The sequence below is a fragment of the Gopherus evgoodei genome, chromosome 6 (assembly GCF_007399415.2).
Source record: "Gopherus evgoodei ecotype Sinaloan lineage chromosome 6, rGopEvg1_v1.p, whole genome shotgun sequence".
NCBI lineage: Eukaryota > Metazoa > Chordata > Testudines > Testudinidae > Gopherus > Gopherus evgoodei.
In genome coordinates this window covers 33143235-33166760 of record NC_044327.1, presented here as the reverse complement: position 1 = coordinate 33166760, position 23526 = coordinate 33143235, and the positions used below count along the sequence as shown (strand labels likewise).

Genomic DNA, 23526 nt, shown 5'->3' with positions numbered 1-23526 from the left:
ATTGAAGAACAGAGTGATTTGCCCAAAGGCACACAGATATCTGGTACAGACAGGAAGACAGCCCAGATCTCATCCACTTTTGCTAGAAAGCAACACAAAACATATAGTATTTCCAAATAGTTTCCAAATGATAAAAGGACAAATAATATTTACTAGATACAAGAAATCAATTTCAACTGAAAAGTCAGAAGAGAATTCTTCAACACATTAGCTCGCTAACACCTTTTGGTACATCCCTATATACTCAATAACCTGGCCCTTTTAGTAATTAATCTCTGACCTTTAAGCCAGGTTTCCTCAATCTTCATGTACGCAGGTGGGTTTCTACAGGAGTATTTCTCAAATACTGCTGCTTTAGCAGCTCTCTCTAACACAAAGGTCAAACTTACTTCTCTGGCTCAGGTCAACCTCTCACTTCACTTCTAATAGTTTATCCTATATCCAGCCCACTTCACCCTTTTTAGAGATCCCCTATCCAGAAGGGATGACCCAAGGGAGTTACCATAGTAACACAAATATCTTTAGGACTTTAGAGATCATAGAATCTCAGGGTTGGAAGGGGCCTCAGGAGGTCATCTAGTCTAACCCCCTACTCAAAGCAGGACCAGTCCCCAGACAGATTTTTGCCCCAGATCCCTAAATGGTCTCCTCAAGGATTGAACTCACAACCCTGGGTTTAGTAGGCCAATGCTCAAACCACTGAGCTATCACACCAGCAAACAATGCTGTATCTTCACTGGAGAGGTGAGACCAGGCTACTTTGAGCAAAATGTAACCCCACATATCAGGACAGGTAGTCTGCATGGACCTCTATTCAGCTCCTCCCTGACTGCTCAAAGAGGACGTTACCCTGGTATACTCCTCCCTCAGCTTCTGTCTGAGTCCTTCTCCCCAGTGAATAGTGCTTCCTTTTACAACTGCTCAAAGCTTTCTCAAGTAGCAGCAGCAGAGTAAAATGGAACAGATTTCTGTCAATTACACTGCTCCCGGGAGGATTCTGAATAGCAGCTACATAAACTAACAAGACAGGTTAGTGTTTGCTGTGCTGCAGTTTTCACCTTGAACAGCATATTGGAAACATAAGCTGTCTATCTGAAGATTACTGCTGGGGGGAATTCTGATCCACTGCACAATGCAGGATTTGCACAGAATTAATGTTCTGCACAGAATTTCCTCCCCTCTCCCTGAACTGGCACTGCAGAGCTGTTGGCAATCACTAGGGGCAGCTGGACCTGGCAAAGCCCAACTCCCAAATAGAAGACACTGCTGGGGGGGAGAGGGAGAGGGAGAAGGAGCTGGGAGGGTTCCTGGAAGCTACAGTTCCTGGCACACCCTGAAGGAAGGAGATGGCGTGCAGGAAATGCCATACAAGCCCCGGACTCAGCATCAGGCTGCTTCTCCCTCTGCACACGTGGGCTCTGGGAGGGAGGGGGATGTGAGTGTCTGGGCTGTGGGGGAGGGGCACCTCACGGCTGGGCTCTGGAGGGTAAGGGGAAGAGAAACAGGAGCTGGGTTGTCATAGGGGTTTCTTTAATTCCCTACTCCTGGGAGAATTTGTGTGTCTGTATTGTTAGAGTATGCTGACAGGTATTTTGGAATAAATTACCAAAATAATTGAAACTGGCATGATTATATAGTGTTATTTTGACAACTAAAATATGTGGAATTTTGCAGAATTTTAAATTATTGTGCATAGAATTCTTAATTTTCTGGTGCAGAATTTCTAATTTTTGGCACAACATTTCCTCAGGAGTAGACGATCCAGGAGGCAGTACTGCACCAGTTTGCACTTGATTCACATTTGTTTATCTTCTCAGCCATAAGGACTAGAATTTGTTTTTTAAATGAAAGTTTATATACTGCAGAAGTTTTCCAATTAGCCAAAGGCAAGTGGATTTTTCAAGCCCTGCCTATAAAACCTAGTCCTATCACTTAAAATAACCTGCATAATCCTAAAGAAAAATACAGTACATTTCCCAATCAATTGAATAATTGTATTGTCTTCATCCTCACCCTCTCTCTCTCTCTCTCTCCCCTAGCCCTCCTTGTGCTATCTATCATCTTACCTTATAGCAAAGGCTCTCAAAGTTGTTTTTATAGTATGGATCACCTCTTAATGGAGAGATTATCTCATGGACCTTCCCTTTCTGTTGCATACATTCCTGTAGCAATTATTGCAACTGCTCACATACAAAAATAGTGTGAGGAAAGTGTCTAAATGTATTTTTAACTTTTTTTAAATGCAGCCAAGCACGTGGAAGCAAGGAAGTGAGTCAACACCCTGTGATCAGCCAGCTGTCTGTATGTACCACAACTTGGGAACCAGTGCTTTAGAGGGTAAGCTCTCATGAACAGGACAGTCTTCATCAGCTCTGGAAAGTTCCATGCCCACCTGTGGTGCTATATAATAAACAGCTATAACATAATTTAAAGTTGAGTGACGGATAGGTGGACTGGTGTGTTGAGGGATGGATCAAAAAGCAGCTGAGTGTGTGGTGTGTAAGTGAGGATATGGCTGAGTTTGTGGGTTGGGAGATGGATGGGAAAGTGGGTTGGGGCACAGAGACTCAGAAGAAAAGTGGGATGGGAAATTTACTGGGTGTACGGACTGGTAGTACATATGGTTGAGCAATGAGCAAATGGTTGAGTGTAAGAAGGTGTAGGAGAGTGGGTGAGTGTATGGATGACTGGACACTTGGATGGCTGGGGGAGCGGGCAGATGTGTACAGGGGGATGTCCAGGTGAGTGAGCAGTTGTATGGGTATCTGGATGGCTCCTCGAATGGGTGTGTGGATGGGTAGATGACTGAGTGCATGGGTGGGTGTCTGAGTGGGAAAGTGAGTGGCTGAGCTAGTGGGTGAGTGTATGGATGAGTGAATAGATGTATGGATGATAGGAAGGTAAATGGTGAGGCAAGTGGTTGGGTGGTCACACAGCTGGGTGAATGGACGGGGATGGATGGAGGGTTGGCAGCCTGGGTGGCTGAGCAGTTCCATGGCTGGGAGAGCAGATGAGTGATTGGGAGGCTGGCCAATTGGAAGGCTGGGTGAGTGGTTGCATGACTGGGCAGGTACTTGGAAAGCTGGACCGGCTGCAGCATGGTTAGGCAGTTGGAAGGGTGGGCAGCTTTGTGACTGGGCAGGCGGATGGCTGATTGAAGGCTGGGCAGTTCCATAGGTGATAGAATGCGCGGACAGGTGGCAATGCAGCTGGTCTGGTGGCTGCATGACTGGAGGACTGGCTGGCGATTGCATGGCCAGACAGATAGGTGGCAGGGTGGGTAGGCAACTGCATGGCTGGACGGGTAGCTGGACGAGTGACTGCATGGCTGGAGGAATGGAAAGGTGTCTGGGTAGCTGGACTGGTGGCAGTTGCATGGCTGGAGGAATGGAAAGGTGTCTGGGTAGCTGGACTGGTAGCCGGGCACTTGCAAGGCTGGATGGTGGCTGGAGAAGTGGCTGATTGCCCGCACAGCAGAACGGGCAGTGGCATGGCGGAAGGGATGAGTGGGCGGCTGGCCAGGTGTTCGGGAGTTGAGCCCTGCCCCCCGCCCAGCCCGGGACTCCCCACCCACCTTGTCTGCAGTGCTCACGGCGCCGACCTGCTGACTCCCGGGGGGAGCTTCGGGCTCTGTCTGCGGCGCGGCCTCTCCGGCGGGCCGGGCCACCCGAGAGTTATTTATGCGGGAGCGGGAAGGTCCGCTCGGGCTGGGCGAGTCACCTCGGTCCACAGACCAGCAGAGCGCGGGGCGAGAGCCCGGGCAGGGCCCCGGGAGCGGGTCTGGGGCGGCTGCTAACACCCGCAGCCTGCGGGCCGAGGCGAGGCGGGCTGGGGCGGCGGCTCCAGGCATTTGTATCCCGCTGTCTCCGTAGAAACCACCGCCCGGGCAGGGGGAGGAGCAGGCGGCCTCCCACGCCCAGAGCAGAGGCAGGGACCGGTGCCTGCCTTAAGCAACTTATATGCATCTTCAGGCACTTAAACTTGTAAAAATCTGTTTAACTCCTTCAGATCACATAGGAAACGTCATACGCCGTTATAGGAGAAAGTCACATTTTTTTGTAAATTTATCTATTGCTATACTATTTAATTGGAAAAAAACACTTTGTTAAAGGAATGTTAGAGTTGCAAAGTGAAGCACTAAAAAGAAAAAAAAAACCTTAAGAAATGCCAGAATCTAGGTTCTCTGTGCCACCTTAGTACCTACCCACACATCTCTGCATGATTATGACATTCAACCAGCATAACATAGGAAGCCTGTGGCAGAATCAGCAATAGAACTGTGCTTTTCTGGGTCCCCAGGCAGTGCCTTCACATAAGAGAACATCTTTTCTCTTAAGTATTACTCTGCCTCACTTGTTGTCTATCCTGTACCCTGAATGATGCAATGGAGGGAAAGTGAAGAGGCAGAAGGGTAAAAGAATGGTGACTCAAGGGAAGATTTACTGGGGGAGGGCAGAGAAAGCTGGAAACTTACATGAAGCCTTTTTATCCCCATTCTTCCCCCCTCCCCCTTGATATCCTTTTCCTCTAGGAAGATTAACAGCTCACATGCTGGTTTAAATTAGACCATACCTGTGAAAAAAATTAACACAGACAGCACACTCAAACACACAGATTTGGCACATTGTGTCTGAAAGGCAGCATAACTATGGATGAGTTTTGTGTCTGCTGTTTTAGAGATTTGTGTTCTATTCCTAGCTCCATTAGAAATGACTGTGTGCAATCTCTCAGCTCCTGCAGAAATGCAGAGAATGATACTGGCCTGCCTCCCAAGATAGGAGGGCTGAAGCAGGCAGAATTATTAACAGAACTCAGATTTGAAGATTTCCAGGTTCCCAGTCCCGCACACCTTCCTCTTAAGTCATACAGTATTCTGCTGCTAATTATACTGCTTTGACTATGTCCCATCCAAGATTTTAGCTCTGTACCTACCATAAAACTCCTTGGAGCCTGAGAGCATGTGTCATAAAATATGTCCCAGATTTGGACCTTAGCGTCCAAAATATGGGTGTTAGCATGAAAACCTCCAAGCTTAGTTACCAGCTTGGACGTGGTAAAGCTGCCACCACCCAAAAAATTAGAGTGTTTTGGGGCACTCTGGTCCCCCCAAAAACCTTCCCTGGGGACCCCAAAGACCCAAATTCCTTGAGTCTTACAACAAAGGGGAATAAACCATTCCCCCCCCCACTCCCTTCCAGGTGTTCCCTCCCTGGGTTCCTGGAGAGATACACAGAAGCAAGCTCCGTGAATCTAAACAGAGGGACTCCACCCTCCCCGTTTCCAGTCCTGGAAACACAAGTACTTCCCTCTTCACCCAGAGGGTATGCAAAGTCAGGCTTAGTAAATCTAACACAAAGAGATTTTCCCCCGACTTCTTCCTCCCACCAACTCCCTGGTGAGTTGCAGACTTAATTCCCTGGAATTCCCACTAAAGAAAAAACTCCAACAGGTCTAAAAAAGAAAGCTTTATAAGAAGAAAGAAAAATACATAAAAATGGTCTCTCTGTATTAAGGTGACAAATACAGGGTCAATTGCTTAAAAGAAATATGAATAAACAGCCTTATCCACAAAGAATACAATTTAACACATTCCAGCAACAACACACATGTAAATACAAAAAACAAACAATATAAACCTACTGTCTTATCTCTTTGTACTTACAACTGGGAAACAGAAGATTAGAAAGCTGGAGATAGAAAAATCACTCTCATAGCCAAGAGGGTCAGACCCAAGACAAAGAACAAAGAACTCACACACCAAACTTCCCTCCACCCAGATTTGAAAAAATCTTGTTTCCTGATTGGTCCTCTGGTCAGGTGTTCCAGGTTACTGGCGTTACCCCTTTACAGGTAAAAGACATTAACCCTTAGCTATCTGTTTATGACACGCCCCCCAAATTGCAGACAGTGGGGAACCTCACTGGCGGCGATTTCCTCCTAGAACTTTAAAATAAACAGAGTAATACAACACATGCACCTTTACATATACCACTAAGTATATAACTAACAGAGTTTTACATTTTAAGAACACTTTTTAACGACTGGATTCTGGGAAACTCTCACGGGAGAGTGCATCAGCTACTTTGTTAGAAGCTCCTGAGATGTGCTGAATTTCAAAATCAAAATCTTGGAGAGCTAAACTCCAACGAAGAAGTTTCTTCTTGTTCCTCTTGGCAGTATGAAGCCACTTTAGCGCAGCATGGTCAGTTTGTAGCTGGAACCGCCGTCCCGAAACGTATAGGTGTAGCTCTTCCAAGGCGTACACAATGGCATAGCATTCCTTTTCATTGACTGACCAGTGACTTTCCCTCTCAGACAGTTTCTTGCTGAGAAACACGACAGGATGGAAGCTGTGATCCGTTGCTTCCTGCATGAGAACTGCTCCTATACCATGCTCAGATGCATCCGTGGTTACTAGGAATGGCTTGTCAAAGTCTGGGGCCCTGAGCACAGGGTCAGACATGAGCGTTGCCTTAAGTTGGGTAAAGGCCTTTTAACACTCATCAGTCCACTTAACTGCATTTGGCTGGGTCTTTTTGGTCAGGTTGGTCAGTGGGGCAGTGATTTGGCTGTAGTGTGGTACAAATCGCCTGTAGTACCAGGCCAAGCCTAAGAAGGATTGGACCTGTTTCTTTGACTTTGGGACAGGCCACTTTTGGATAGCATCCACCTTGGCCTGTAGGGGGTTTATGGTTCCTCGACCTACCTGGTCTCCCAGGTAAGTCACTCTGTTTTGGCCTATTTGACACTTTTTGGCCTTAACAGTTAGTCCGGCCTGCCTGATGCGCTCAAAGACCTTTTCCAGGTGTAGTAGGTGTTCGGGCCAGGAGTCTGAAAAAATGGCCACATCATCGAGGTAGGCAACTGCATATTCTCCCAGTCCTGCTAGTAGACCATCTACCAGCCTCTGGAAGGTGGCGGGTGCATTTCTCAGCCCGGAAGGAAAGACATTAAATTCATACACTCCCGCATGGGTGACGAATGCTGACCTTTCCTTGGCAGGTTCATCTAGCGGTACTTGCCAGTACCCCTTGGTTAAGTCTATTGTAGAGATGAACTGGGCACGTCCCAACTTCTCCAATAGCTCATCGGTGCGTGGCATTGGATAGTTGTCCGGACGAGTTAACGCATTTAGCTTACGGTAGTCCACGCAAAAGCATATTTCCCCATCTGGTTTGGGTACCAGAACCACTGGAGATGCCCATGCACTCGTAGATGAGTGGATTATACCCATCTGTAGCATGTTCTGGATCTCCCGTTCTATAGCAGCTTAGGCATGAGGAGACACCCGGTAGGGTGGGGTTCTAATGGGGTGAGCATTACCTGTGTCAATGGAGTGGTATGCCCGTTCAGTCCGTCCTGGGGTGGCTGAGAACAATGGGGCAAAGCTAGTGCACAGCTCCTTGATTTGTCGCCGCAGCAGACGTTCCAGGGTGGTTGAGAGGTTCACCTCTTCCACGCCACCGTCTTTTTTCCCTTCGTAGTAGACACCTTCAGGCCACTCAGCATCATCTCCCTGGACTGTAAACTGACAAACCTGCAAGTCTCTGGAATAGAAAGGCTTGAGAGAATTAACATGGTACACTCTGGGCTTTAGTGAGGAATTGGGAAATGCTATGAGGTAGTTCACAGTTCCCAGGCACTCTTGGACCATGAATGGCCCTTCCCATGATGCTTCCATCTTATGGGCCTGTTGCACCTTCAAGACCATAACCTGGTCTCCTACCTTGAAGGAACGTTCTCTGGTATGTTTGTCATACCAGGCCTTTTGCTCTTCCTGAGCATCCTTTAGGTTCTCTTTAGCAAGGGCTAAAGAGTGTCGGAGAGTGTTTTGTAGGTTGCTTACAAAGTCCAGAATGATAGTCCCTGGAGAAGGGGTAAACCCCTCCCATTGCTGCTTCACCAACTGTAATAGCCCCTTAACCTCGTGGCCATACACAAGCTCAAATGGTGAAAACCCTAAACTGGGATGTGGTACAGCCCTGTAGGCAAACAGCAACTGCTGCAACACTAGGTCCCAATTATTGGAGAATTCGTTGATGAATTTTTGTATCATGGCCCCCAAAGTTCCATTGAACCTTTCCACCAGGCCATTGGTTTGATGGTGGTACGGGGTGGCAACCAAGTGGTTCACCCCATGAGTTTCCCACAGTTTTTGCATGGTCCCTGCCAGGAAGTTAGATCCTGAATCTATAAGGATGTCGGAGGGCCAACCTACCCTGGCAAAAATGTCTGTTAGGGCCTGACACACAGCGTTAGCCCTGGTGTAGCCTAGAGCTACTGCTTTCGGCCATCGGGTAGCAAAGTCCACGAAAGTCAGTACGTACTGCTTTCCTCTGGGTGTCTTTTTTGGGAAAGGACCCAGAATATCCACAGCTACTCGCTGAATTGGGACCTTAATTATGGGGAGTGGCTGGAGAGGGGCCTTGACCTGGTCTTGGGGTTTTCCCACTCTTTGGCATACCTCACAAGACCGGACATACTTGGCAACGTCCTTGCCCATCCCCTCCCAGTGGAAGGACTTCCCCAACCGGTCCTTGGTTCTGTTCACCCCAGCATGGCCACTGGGATGATCATGGGCTAAGCTTAAGAGCTTCCCCTGGTACTTAGTTGGAACCACCAACTGTTTTTGTGGCTGCCATTCTTCCTGGTGTCCACCAGAAAGAATCTCCTTGTATAAAAGTCCTTGGTCTATAACAAATCGGGATCGATTAGAAGAGCTGAGAGGCGGTGGGGTGCTCCGTGCCGCCGCCCAAGCTTTCTGCAGGCTGTCATCTGCTTCCTGCTCAGTCTGGAACTGTTCCCTTGAGGCTGGAGTCACCAGTTCTTCCTCAGACTGGGGACTTGGGCTTGGTCCCTCTGGAAGCGATGTAGGTGATGGGGTTGTTTCTGTTGCTGGTGAACCGCTCTCCGCTGGTGCACCAGGGGGTATTTCAGGCTCTGGCTGAGCCTTTTGGGTATGGCTGTCTGTTGCTTCTGCCAGTTCTGGCTCGCTGGCGCCCTCTGGCGTTGAGTTTGAAGATGTGGTTGCAATTGCTGGTGCTGGTCGCTGTTCCAGTTCCGGGCCTGGGACTGGAGGTGCTGTGGCTGTTTCAGTGGTTGGCATGGAATCCGGGTCCACTACCTCTGTCTGGGTCTCTGGTAACACAGACGGGGCGTCTGTGGACGGCTCAGGAACAGGAATGGGTCTGGAAGCTTGCCTGGTTTGGCTACGTGTAACCATTCCCACTCGCTTGGCCCACTTCACCTGGTTGGCCAAGTCTTCCCCCAGTAGCATGGGGATGGAATAATTGTCATAGACTGCAAAAGTCCACATTCCTGACCAGCCTTTGTACTGGACAGGCAGTTTAGCTGTAGGCAAGTCTACAGCTTGTGACATGAAGGGGTAAATTGTCACTTGGGCCTTTGGGTTGATGAATTTGGGGTCTACGAAGGATTGGTGGATAGCTGACACTTGTGCCCCCGTGTCTCTCCACACAGTAACCTTCTTTCCGCCCACTCTCAAATTTTCCCTTCGCTCCAAGGGTATTTGAGAGGCATCTGGGCCTGGGGATCTTTGGTGTGATGGTGATGTAATGAACTGCACGCGGTTTGGGTTCTTTGGGCAGTTGGTTTTTATATGTCCCAGTTCATTACACTTAAAGCATCTTCCAGCTGACTGGTCACTGGGTTGAGGTAGTTACTGGAGACTGGAGAGGTGGAAGAATAGGGTGTCTGTGCCTTTCCTTGGGTTGTAGGTGGGGTCTTTGGCTGCCCTCGGTTGTAGGGTCTGTTGTCGGTGTGCTCTCTGGGGTATTCGCTCCCCTTGACAGTAGCTTTCTTGCTTTCTGCCACTTCCATCCATCTGGCTCCAATCTCCCCTGCCTCGGTGAGATTTTTGGGTTTTCCATCTTGTATATACCGTGTTATGTCTTCAGGAACACCATCCAAGAACTGCTCCATTTGTATGAGGAGGTGCAGTTCGTCTATGGATTTAACATTGTTTCCTGATATCCAGGCCTCATAATTTTTCCCAACGTAGTAGGCATGTTTGGGAAATGACACATCTGGTTTCCACTTTTGGGTTCTAAAACGCCGACGGGCATAATCCGGGGTTATCCCCATTCTGTATCTGGCCTTGGTTTGAAAAAGTTTATAGTCGTTCATTTTCTCCTTAGGCATTTCAGCTGCCACCTCTGCTAAAGGTCCACTGAGCTGTGGCCTCAATTCTACCATGTACTGGTCTTCAGGGATGCTGTACCCAAGACAGGCTCTTTCAAAATTTTCTAAGAAGACCTCAGTGTCATCACCTGCCTTGTAGGTGGGAAATTTCTTGGGATGTGGAACCATAATTGGTGAAGGGTTGTTAGGATTGGCTAGAGCATGTTGCTTAGCCTTTTCTAATTCCAGGGTCTGGCGGTGGGCCTCCCTCTGGAGTTCCATCTGTCTTCTGTCGGCTGCATCTTCTTCTTGTTTCCTTCTGTGAGCCACCTCTTCTTCTTCTTGTTTCCTTCTGTGAGCTGCCTCTTCTTCTTGTTGTTTTCTTTTGTGGGCTGCCTCTTCCTTGGCTAGTTCTGCATTAATTAGTTCTATCTGTCTCTTATGTTCATTTTCTTTGTCTATGGCTTGTTGCCGTGCTGGCTCCTGCCTTAGGCTTTCCTTGGAACTCATGTTTTCTGCTTTCTTGTGCTGAGGCGCCCTCTGGTGTTTATTGTCTGAACTGCAGCTTCTCTGTTGCCTCCTGGGATCGGCCTATCAACAATGCCTTTTTCCCTTTCTTCCTCTAGCTAATCTTTTAAATGTAAAGTAAACCAGAAAAACCACTTTATTTGCATATGTATTGCTGGATTCTTGACTCTCAATGGGAGTGCTATTGTCTGACAAAAGACCCGTAATAGTTCCTTAATGGTTCCTTGCTTAATATGCAAGCCAAAACTGCAAGAGAGAGCAGAAAAAAAAATCTCTCTGGTTCCTTTTAAAACCAAACCCTCTCTGCTTAAAAGCCCCTAGCAGAGAAAAGAAAAATATAATATTCCTACTGGCTTCTGGATTCTATCTATCTATCCACACCGCGCTGCCACCATGTCATAACATATGTCCCAGATTTGGACCTTAGCGTCCAAAATATGGGTGTTAGCATGAAAACCTCCAAGCTTAGTTACCAGCTTGGACCTGGTAAAGCTGCCACCACCCAAAAAATTAGAGTGTTTTGGGGCACTCTGGTCCCCCCAAAAACCTTCCCTGGGGACCCCAAAGACCCAAATTCCTTGAGTCTTACAACAAAGGGGAATAAACCATTCCCCCCCCCACTCCCTTCCAGGTGTTCCCTCCCTGGGTTCCTGGAGAGATACACAGAAGCAAGCTCCGTGAATCTAAACAGAGGGACTCCACCCTCCCCGTTTCCAGTCCTGGAAACACAAGTACTTCCCTCTTCACCCAGAGGGTATGCAAAGTCAGGCTTAGTAAATCTAACGCAAAGAGATTTCCCCCCGACTTCTTCCTCCCACCAACTCCCTGGTGAGTTGCAGACTTAATTCCCTGGAATTCCCACTAAAGAAAAAACTCCAACAGGTCTAAAAAAGAAAGCTTTATAAGAAGAAAGAAAAATACATAAAAATGGTCTCTCTGTATTAAGGTGACAAATACAGGGTCAATTGCTTAAAAGAAATATGAATAAACAGCCTTATCCACAAAGAATACAATTTAACTCATTCCAGCAACTACACACATGTAAATACAAAAAACAAACAATATAAACCTACTGTCTTATCTCTTTGTACTTACAACTGGGAAACAGAAGATTAGAAAGCTGGAGATAGAAAAATCACTCTCATAGCCGAGAGGGTCAGACCAAAGACAAAGAACAAAGAACTCACACACAAACTTCCCTCCACCCAGATTTGAAAAAGTCTTGTTTCCTGATTGGTCCTCTGGTCAGGTGTTTCAGGTTACTGGCGTTACCCCTTTACAGGTAAAAGAACATTAACCCTTAGCTATCTGTTTATGACAGCATGCTCCACAGAGATGGAATGTTTAGAGATTTTAGCAGCAAGCCTCTAATAAAACTCTAGTGAATATGTGGAAATGGTGATTTTCAGTGTCTGATGACTTGTTCAAATCTGTTTACATATTCACAGGGGCAGCAAAAGTCATCTCTCTTGCCCCAAGACTATTCCCCTGCCAAATTTCCAAGTTCCAGTTCCAAAGACTGAAGATGCTAGAACCCCTCTAAAAATCAGAAATAAAAAGTTGTTTTTTTTTTAACATTGGCAAAACTACATTTCCCCCCCATCCTATTCTCAGAAACAGCTGACCCATTTTTGCTAAGCTTAAACAAACAAAAAAAACATACAACAGGCCCAAGTTATTATAGTTTTGAAAAATAAGCAACTGAGAATGGGCCTTATAATGGAAAATGTGAGGTATTACAGGTTTTGCTGTTGGACTGATCCACTAACTAATCTAGTGTAGACTTGTGATGAACCTACTTGGATAATAGAAATGGGACAGGACCCTTGAGTTTTGTGCTTTTTGTGCTCAAGCTCTGTTTAAAGCAACCTCAGGGCCATGTGCCATCTGTCCGCTGCCCCCAGGGCACATTTGACAGCTAAAAATGACCAATGTGTGAGAAAATCCCAGTCACACCTCCTTTGCCTCAACCCTGTCCACTACCCCAAGGGCTAGGAGAAGAAGGCTCTACACCATTTAGAATTCCTTAGCATAGAGAGAGAGAGAGAGAGAGAATCATCTACTGGCTGCCTATGCCGGGTTGAAAGCAGCTTTTCGCCAGCAGAGGATCACACTTTTACCACATAGCAGGAAAGAATCTAAGCCATTGTTTTAACAGAGTAAAACAACATTAGAGATCTTTCTATTCACAGATGTATTATTTAACATCCCAGTAACAGACTAGGAAACCTGCTCCAGCAGGAAAGCTTAAACACAATCAATCAATAAATAAAATCTTCAAAATATCCAAATTTGATTCATTTCTGTTCTAGTTTTTAAAAGCTTCTAGGCAATTAAAATAGATTGGGGATCATTTTATCAGTTGAAACCCAAAACTAAAAACACTGTTTATAGGGAAACAAACTGATGGGAGCTTCCAGAAGTAAATCAATGACAGTTAATGACTGTGGAACATATAGTTTAGAAGATGAGATTTATCTATCAACTAAGCTTTATGACTCGTAGACAGAAATATACTTACCCTAAAAAGTGACACAGTTGGCTGTGTAGCAATAAAAAGTTGATGAACAAATATTATACAGGTGTAACAGGTTTCCAGGGGAACCCAGAAGAAAAGTGGTTCTAAGTCCCTTCTCCTCCCAAAAGACAACAAAGAAACAACAACAAAAAACCCAAAACCACCACCATCAGGAATTTTTACCATGGCAAAGACTCGTAAGTATTATTGACTTCTCTTAGTTTATGGCTGGCTGGTTTGTTTACCTGGAAACTAAGACAACAAAATCTTTGATCCCAGGGCAATTTCAAAGAACAAAGTGTAACCCTATACATTTTTTATTCAGCCACGTTCCCAAGTCTTTCTTTACTTTATAGAAAGACTTTCAAAATGCCTTAATCCAAAAAGAATCCAGGCCCGGCAGATTTGGAATATCTTGATCCATTGTAAAGCAACCTCTGAACGATTACTGTGAAATGTCACTAGAGGGCAGCCTTTCTCCATTCTCTTGCTACATGAACGAATTGTGTAAGTAATTTCTTTCATAGAAGAAGGGCAAGAGACAACAAAGTTCTTCAGACTGACCAAGATATGGCATCTCTCAAGATCAGAGTTCAAATGGCAAATCTTTAATTTAAAGTATTTACCATTTTGGCTTCTGCTTATATGTCTGTTGAACTAATTATTTTAGTGATCCCAGTCCATGTGAGAACTGGAAACTGTGTCCTTCAATTCAAATTCTCTATCAGATTCAGCTCTTCTTTTCCAAGGAAGGAGGAGCTAGCTGTAGACTAGGGCTGAGATACAGCGCTTGCCATGAGGTGTAGGAAAAGAGAGAGTAGAAAAGGAAAACTACAAAAATATAGTTGTTTCAGACATGCTGCAGTTAAAGCATGTAAGAAAAAGCATTGTAACAGGGTTTACTATGCACTTCCTCATGGCCAGGCATGGCATCACAGTCTCCTTGTGAGGTAGCAGCCCTTGTCAACAGTCACTCTGGGGCTGTGGTGGTTTCTTTCAGATAACCCATCCCTCCTGCCAGGGCACAGTCTTTAGCCCATTCCTTCCAGGGTCAGCTATCGAAACTAAAGATCAAAACTATCTTAATGGAAATAAAAAGCTTCCACTCTCTCCACAGCTCTTCTTCAACCAGGTCACATTCAGCCTGTAGCCCCCTTGCTGGGCTCAGCTACCCTTGTACACCACTTCCTTGGGGCTGGTAGGGAAATCCAGTCCCAACCTCAATTCTGGGTTACAGCCCAGGACCCTGTATGGTACAGCTACATCAAATCCTCTACCCATATTGCAGTTTTCCCTGCACTATTTCCTTCCTTCCGTCCTTCCTCCCTCACCTCTTTCCTTCCCTTCTAGGTCTCCCAATCTGTCCCCTGGTTATTCCAGGTGCCTCACTCCTCACTCAACACCCTGCAGGCACCTTCTGACTCTCTACCTTCTCTTTCCTCCAGCCCTTCCTCAGCTGGGCCCACTCAGTAGTTAAACCTGAAATCACCTAAAATCTCTCAGGTGGGGCCCATTCTGTAAGCAGGGCTGGCTTAGTCAGGGGCTCTCTATTATCATCTCCAAGCTCTGGATGATCTCTCTCCATATATATATATATATATATATATATATATATATATATATATATATATATATATATATATATATATATATATATATATATATATATATATATATATATATATATATATATGTGTATGTGTGTGTGTGTGTATTTTATTGTCAGGTTCTGGCTCTGGCCCTCTTACACTAATCACTGTAACTGACTTTTTCTCTGGGTTATCTGGATTCTTCTAATGATATTGGGCCAGCCAATGGTGCCATGCTGCATTCCATGAGCTCAGGATCTGGCCCATTGTTCTCATGTTGGGCCAGACTCTGCCACCCTTACGTTGACTAGTACAATACCCCACAAGCAACCCCCATTGAAATCAGTGTTAGTAGAGTGAGGTATTACTCAGTGTGAGTGGGAATGGCAGAATCGTGCCTGTTATTTCTAACTATTCTTTCTACACATAGCAATGTAAATTAAAGGCTGTTTTCTAAATACTACACTTTTAAAAGTAGATTTTCTCCCTGCCTAATGCAGCTGCCATCTTGTCCTTAAGATGCAACATGTTACAGTCACTGTGTTTTCTCTGCCATGGAAAATTTCTCTTTGTTCAGGCTTTGGGCCCAATTCTGAGACATGCTGAACACCCACCAGTTTAGTAGAAGTTCAGGGTGCTCAGGACCTTGCAGGAAGTGATTAGTACCTCTCAGGGTTAAGCCCTTTCTTTGATGTTTTTCCTGACCTGAATGAAAACAAATCTAGACTGAAGAGTATGTTTTACTCTGAGTATGAGCATGAAAAACATTGTTCCTGTGACTTGGAATCACCTTTGTCATAGCTTGTGGAGGTTCTTCACCTTGTCTAAGATTTTGTGTTTAGGTAACAGCTATAGCACCTCTGTCTTATCTATTTATGTCCGTCTGCTTGTATGTCAATGTGTTGTGATCCTGTGTGTCATGTCATAGTGCATGTACATTTTCTCATACATTATACAAAGCAGTATCTGACACATTCAAGGAGCAAATTTATAGCACACAGATTTATACCTGGGGAGAATTGATACATTCTGACTTGCATAGTTAGTATATGTTTTTGAAAGTCAAAAAATTTCAACATAGAAGATAGTTTAACATTTTATTATTTTGCAAATGTCAGTTGCATAAATGCTTCAATTATCTATGCATTTGACCATCACCAGCATGAATACACAGTCAAGTAATTGAAAACAATCACCCCACTAGATATGAAATTGTTCTTTTGTGAAAGGAGTTGTGCTGAAGGGTTGCCACATTGTCAGAAGTTCAGACAAATATAGGCCAAGATGAGCTTGTCTTTTAGCCAAAAAGCTTCCCAAGGTTGGAAAGCCTCTCAAGGGAAATTAGGATTAAAAGAATTTATTTGATGGCCCTTACTGGTTATCTAGCACAGTTTTGGTCTAACAGGGAGATGAAGCTGCCTATACAAGGAAAAGTACAGGCAAGCTTGACACAGAGCAAGAGAGAGGAAAAGGAGGAAAAATGATGTGTGAAATAGTCCATGACGCCATAATTGTTAGATGAAAAGTAGGAGTAAGGGAAATATAGAAGATAATTACATAGTTTACATAAAGCCTCTGAAGATAGGATATAAAAGTGAAGAGTTAAAATGACCTGCTTGAAGAGAGGTTACATCAAGTTGCTTCTATGCTTTGGCTGGGCCAATATTTTTCTTGCCATTCTGTCAAAGTAAAGTGTCTACACCTCTAGTGTTTTCATTAGAGCAATTTTCCCCCTCAGCAGGTCATCCAAGTTTGGGAAATATAGGAAAACCATCATGCTACTTGTTTGTATTCCGTGTGGCACTTTATCGAATGCAATAAATTATGGGATCATATCTGGGTTAGCCTCACTCCATATGGGTTTTTCAATTTTGACATCAAACTGTTTTACCTTGGTGCTTCAGAATAGCTAGTGTGCACTCTGCTTGATCTTTGCTTTGGAGTTTGGCAAGGAAAAGTGGTCAGACAAAAATATAAAATAAGATGGCATGGATATGGAATTGACAATTTTGCCATTAGTCAAACAAGCACCATTTTGTTCATGGCCATGCACAAAAATTGTACTTCTGTGCAGAAGATGATGACTATGTATTAGCAACTTGGAATGCATTAGCTGGTGCATAGCTTTGCCCCCTTGTTGGTGAACCACATTTCCTTGGACAATGTAGTAGTGTGGGGTACCTGGACTGCACCGTTTAACATTATCTTGAGCACTAGATAGATACCCTGTACTTGGGGAAAGGATCACTACACCTTATTCTGGCCCTGTGTCTGCCAGAGAACTCCGAAGTTATTGCTTTTTGTTAGGTGGAGCACTTAGTTTCCATTGCTATTAGTCATTAAACTACCCTAATTATCTAAGGATCAAGGATTGTTCATTCTAATCCAATGTGTTCAAATAAATTTGAAAAATTTGGTAGAAGGTTGTAAATAAAGATTGAGAACAAATCAATACTCAGGCTTTTTTCCCCTTAAGCTTGAGGACATGCTATACATTATACATCTGAAGTTCATCTACTGCTGCTTATCTACCACATATCACCACTGCTTATGACATTAGAAACAACTTGCTATGGAAGTTATGAGGTCACAGAAAAGGGAAGATTATGATATGCAAGTATCCTTAGCAAGAAAATGAGGCCAGAAATACAGAACACATGGGGCCAAATGATGCCACCTCTCATCAAAGCTCAAAAATCGGGCTTTGGGTGGAATATTTTGCCCCTCAGTCTGCTGGGTTGGCATGGAATAGCTGCACTGGTGCTCTAGTGGTAGATACAAATGGGGTTCTGATACACCTCATACATTGGTTGTCACTTACTGCAGCACAGACCTGTCTAGTGGCTACACCCGCAGCCCTCCATTTGGGTTGCAAAGAAAGGCATGACAGAATCCAAGGGGCATAGAGACTTTCCAGCACACATCCTGCTTTCAGCACAGTACAGCTATTCTGCTTGTATTCTGGTTTTGTATATAAACAGAGGGTAGGGCAGCATGTGTGACTTAATATAGTGGTTGATTAGTTCTAAAATGTTTGGGAGGTTTTCTACTGTAGGAGGTGCCAGCTTTCATTCTTTTACACAGCAAAACTGAGCAAAATTGAAGGACATGTCATCTGATCTTATGAGGTCTTGCCCAAGAAAAGTATGTTTTAGACCACTTCACCTATTTACATTGTAGAGACAGTCTCCCTTTGTACAGTTTATTGCCAGTCTAGTTTATTTTATATCTTGAGATGTAGGACTGAAGCAGATAGTCCTGGGAAATACTTCAGTAACCACAACACATTTTCAGTGTGTCTTTTCTTCACATAATGTGCTTGAACTGTTTTAAGCATTTTGCTCAATTTTACATAAGGTGGTTACATGTTTACAAAAGGAAATATGATCTTATATATAAATGTACATGTACAATGTAGCATGTGCAATGTAAAGTGATGCTTCCTAGCCAATGCAATGTTATAACAAATATATACATGTGGGACTTAATTAGGGCTCTGAGAGTGGGAGGGGGAGTTGCACTGCCTGAGTGGTGGAGGTACAGAATGTCACACCATGAAAATGTTACATTTCTTCTGGGAGGATTAAATCCTCAATAGCTGAACACATCTTTACCTTGCGACCAGAGTCAGCGCTGGCACAATGAGAGTCCATGAAAATGTTACATTTCGCCTGGGAGGATTAGATCCTCAATAGGAACACATCTTTAGGAAACTTGCGGCCAGAGGTGGCGCTTGCCCTGGCCTCATGGCCAAGCAAGTCAGTGTGTACAGCTTTCCTCTGGGTATCTTCTTAGGGAAAGGACCTAGAATATCCACAGCTACATGCTGAAATGGAACCTCAGTTATGGGGAGTGGCTGGAGAGGGGCCTTGACCTGGTCATATTCCACCTGGGGACCATACAAACTCTTCTTCAAAGTCTAACTTCTTCATTACCCCTATAGCGCAGAGGAGAACCTCCTGACAATCATTCCATCACATTGTTTTTAATCTATTTAAGAGCCATTTGATGTTATCCATCATCTATGACTTTAGGTCTTCCTGTGGGAAAGCCAATCACAGGTAGATAAAAAGGGAGGAAAACACCACTAATACATTCCCACTTAAGATCACCCTTATCATCTCACTAGCAGGCAGGACGAAATAGTTTGCCCTGCTTTCATCATAAAAATAGATGACCCGATAGCTTCTGCACAGAACACAAAATCTTTCCACACAGAGCACGAGTGTCTGCATCACTTCTAAGGCTTTGTCAGACCTGCTTTCCGGTCCCTATCAGCATGGCTCTATTACAGCCACCCTGCCAGGGCTGCCCCAGGCTGGAACAATGGGTGCTGAGGGTGTGAAGCTTCAAGTAATAAGACCAAAAGAATGGTCTCATTCATATACTGGATTTGCAGTTTTGTTTATTTGCTTTCAGTACCTCACAACATCTTTCCTTGGGATTTCACCCTGGTGTGGAATACAGGTGCCCAAACACCCCTGGAAAGTCATGGGAGAATGGGGAGCATAGCCCATGATAATCTGGGGGCTCTACTAAGTCTGCTTTCTCCGCGTTGAGGAGCGTCTTTCAAAAATTTGAAGCTAAAATCTCAAATTTCTTTTAAAAGTCCAGGAAGACTTGGGAGACTCTAATCAAATTAATATGCAAAAAAAAATTTCACAGTTTCTTCAAGTGATTTTTCTTTTTAATTTCAGTGAAAATAGTTTTCTTGTTGAATTAAAAGACATTTCCTTGCCATGACGAAAACTCCAGCACAACAGTCTGTGCTAGAGCTTGAGAACCAGAAAATGAACTATGACCACAGGAAGTGAAGAAAATTAAACAAACTAAAGAATTTCCTTGCCCAAGCAGAGGAGAAGGCAAATGTTAAAAGACAAGGAACCAGCAAAAATGGTGAATATTGAATTTGATTTTTTAAAATTATTTGAATTCTTTCATCCCAGGGACACAATTAGTAAAAAAAAATACATAATGTCACTTCTCTGCATAACCTCCTTCTGACCTCATTGTAAATCAAAGTCATCCATGTGGGTTCCTCTCTAGCATTTGTTTCTATACTAATTGCTCATCCTATTTTATGAATTATTCTCAATTTTTCACTATTGTCAGCTACTTGGGGTGATCAACAGGACATGATATTCACACTTTTCAGCTGGATCTATTACTCAGCTCCAGTATGTATATTAAGACCTGGAAATAACAATGAGTTAAGGTTTGATTTCCTCAGAGCATTCTATCTCCTGTGGTTTCACAGAAGGAAGGATACCGATGGTTTGTGCTGTCTAGATTTTAAATGTGCCTTCTAAATCGGAGGAAATGGTTAAAGTTGGGGAGATTTGCCAATATTTTTGAGAGGCCTAACCCATTCCTCCCACATTTACTTCTTCCATGCCTAGAAAAATTTAAATATTCCTGATCTCTCAAATGAAGGAGGTTATGAATGGGAAGTGCACTGGCTGATGAATTGGAGGTCTTTTCCGTACCACTTTCGAATTGTGGATGATCTTCTCAAATTTTAGAAATTAATGTATGATAAAAAGCCTGTATGTATGTGGATCCAACATGAGTTAACATGGTTGTGTATTGTCATAGGTGGTCACTTTCACACAGAAAAATAAGGAGGAAACATGGTAAAAGAACTAGAAAATAGCAAGAAAAACAGAAAGAAAAGCTCTAAAACCTCCAAGAAGGAAAATCTTGTACACAGAAAATGATCAAAGAAACACTCTCCAACCAAATACTTAAATTCAAAGACATACAGGAAAGACACAGCAGTCTATGTAGGAGCCTCAACAAACTCCAGGCTCAAGGTTCCACACAAAGAAAAGGACTGTACAGACATCATGACCACCAGGTGTTTGCTGAATGTTTGCCTTGTACTGCTCTTCTCTACTGAAATCTCATCTCGGCTCTGTACCATGCTTCATTTCCAGAAGAACACAGTGAACAAAGAGAGCTTGGAGCTTCTGAAGAAAATGAGCAGAAATTTCCCCTCACAATGCATAAACAAAAGGGCAGCTTTCAAGCTCACCCAGAATGTTACTGAACTTTCAGTGACGCAGAAAGAGAATGCCAAGGTGGCAATTCAAGAGATCCTCCAAGAGATCTTCAACATCTTTAGCAAAAACCTCACCCAAAGTGCCTGGGATGGGATATCCATAGTCAGGTTCTTTACCAGCAAAATTGGACTTTACCAGCAAATTCAGCGGCTGGAGGCATGTTTGAGAACACAGATGGAGAAGGAATTAACCAACCCGGAAAGTGAGGACCTCCAGCACACCAGTCAGAGAGTGAAAAAATACTTCCAGGGGATAGATGCTTTCCTGAAAGAAAACCAATACAGCCTGTGTGCCTGGGAGATCATTCGTGCGGAAATACACAGATGTTTTGTACTTATTGACAAACTCACTAGAAGGCTTAGTAACTAAGGTAGAGTACAGATCTTTTCCTTGGAGTAATTAGTGTCAATTATATAGCTGAATAGAGATAGCGGATATTTTATAACTCTGCTTATATAGGGCCTGATCCTCTTCTACATGATCAGTGGCCAAATACCAACTGATTTCCATGGCAGTAGCTTCAGGCTCTTTCCATCCTCTCCTGGAAATGGATTTGCAATTACATGGATTTCTTTTTCTGCATTTCTACTTTTATTTAGGTTTATGATTCTTCATAATCTCCCATAGATCAGGTGCTGTTATGCACTACATAATTGGCAGTCCATGCAATAAAGTACATATATTTCGAATCCTTAGCCACCTCACTGATACTTTGGTCATCAGATAATGATACTTTCCCTCCACCCCCAAGGTACTCTGACTTCTATATATGTAGTGTGTTTCTATTATGGTCATGGTTGCTATTTATTAATCTGTCCTTATCATATACCACAGCTTGAGAAGTTTCCTAGAGACATGTATAAAATATATGAACTGAGCATAAGACTTGTGAGATTATGAGGTGTAGAAAGATATTTTCATTTAATGTACTGACATTAATGCAATGGAAAATTTAGCTTTCCCTTTGTGTTTCAACCAAATTTCATTTCATTCCAGCTAAGGATGCAGCGACTACAGAGGTTAAAACAGTTGGATGAAATTGTACCGTGCAGTGGATTCCTTCCTCTCTACTGATTCTTCCTACAGTGACTTCTAAGACTCCATACTACACGACCTTCTATTATGGAAGACACTCACTCCGCAATGAAATTCCAACTGCCCATATTACAATTTACCTGATAATACTCTGTTGATTTACTCAAAGTTCAAACTGCAAAATGAAGGATATTGATGCAAAAAAGTTAAAAGAAAATTAAGACATGGTCAGACTTTAAGCATTATTGACATTATGGGTTTGCTATATATTTCTGCGGTTCAACTCTTCTCTGATCAGATCTCATCTCTGAAGTGTAACATGCAGTTTAACCACAGTATAACAGCATAACAAATGTGAACTGGAAAAACTTTCAAACAAAAACGATGTGCATAGTTTTCCTCTACTGTAAAGCCTCAAGTCTTTCTTGAGTGTCCACCACAAACAAAATTACATGTGAATAATGAGAGCAGGAATAGGCCATTTGAAATAAGATTATCACAGTTTCTCGTTCTCTGTCTCAGCTCTTCACCCATTAGACTCCCCACCCCACATCCTTTCAGTGCCAAGTAGTATTTCCTGGAGCTGCTCCAGGCTGCATGCAGTTGCCTCGGACAACCTTTTAAAGTGTCATTTTTGGGCAGCTGTCATAATGAGGTGCAGCCCAGCAGAGCTGCAATAGGACTGTCCCCACCCAACGTGGGTCTGCTCAGTCCAGGCCCCTGACACAGATCATAACCCTATGGAGAACAATCCATGGCATCCTAGGAAAGAGGGAATGATGGGTGAAGGCAGCCAACCCTATTCCACCTCTGCTCACCTCACCCACACTTCTGTGTGGAGCAGCTGAGAGGCTCACACAGAGAGTTCCATCTCTGTAGGAAGCTTCTGGGGCAGGTTCTGTGACCTTTGTAATTAATTCTCCTTAAACACTATATGATTTCCCTGCCTATGTGCTGATGTAACCCATGCCCGCTTGGTGTGGTGCTCTGTTCCTCTCTAGTGCCACCAAACCCCACTAGAGACTGATGAGTCCGCTACAGCCTTGAGTAAGAGGAATGTGACTTTTAGCTCATGAAGCAGAGGCTTATGCATTTAGCTCCAGAGGTCCCATGTTCAATTCTGCCTGCTGATGACAGGGATCAACAGCTATGGAAAGTATGCAACCTGTGCCTGGTTGGTGTGGTGCTCTGCCCCCCTCTGGACCATCTAGAGATTGATGAGTCTCCTACAGCTTTAGCTTCAGGTGCATGTGGCTCTCAGCTCATGCAGTAGAAGCTCATACCCTAAGCTTCAAAAGTCCCAGGGTCAATCCTGCCCGCTGACAACTGGGGTCTGTCAGCGTTACAAGTGGGGGCTCACCCCACAAGTCAACTGGGAAGTCATTATAACAACACATTCTCTCCCAGAAGTACACTCACAGGTTAGAGCCTTCTGGTTTACCTCTTCAAGGGACCATTCGGTAAGTGTAGATTATAACTCCCAGACACTCTGTATGGGATTCTAACACTCTATTGCTATTTACTTCACCACATGGAAAATACACAGATTGGAACAAAAAGTGTAAACCCTACATGCAATTCCCTGCCTCAGTTTCCTCAACACTCCAGGCCATTCTATAGGCCTGGATCAGAGTCACTTGAGGTCATCCAACAT

The 23526-nt window shown here is 44.1% G+C and overlaps 2 protein-coding genes across 2 annotated transcripts in view; one reads left to right on the top strand and one right to left on the bottom strand.

Annotated features, from left to right (window-relative positions):
* Window positions 1–3777, bottom strand: part of LOC115653758 — a 96920-nt gene extending 93143 nt beyond the window's left edge. The window contains exon 1 of the mRNA XM_030567375.1: window positions 3575–3777. The gene's annotated coding sequence lies outside the window, so the exon portion shown is untranslated. The remainder of the gene's footprint in view (window positions 1–3574) is intronic.
* Window positions 3778–20621: 16844 nt separating this feature from the next.
* Window positions 20622–21206, top strand: LOC115653546 (interferon epsilon-like). The gene has a single exon (XM_030566941.1). It carries the CDS (start codon window positions 20622–20624, stop codon window positions 21204–21206), a length of 585 nt encoding a protein of 194 aa, XP_030422801.1.
* Window positions 21207–23526: the final 2320 nt, after the last annotated feature.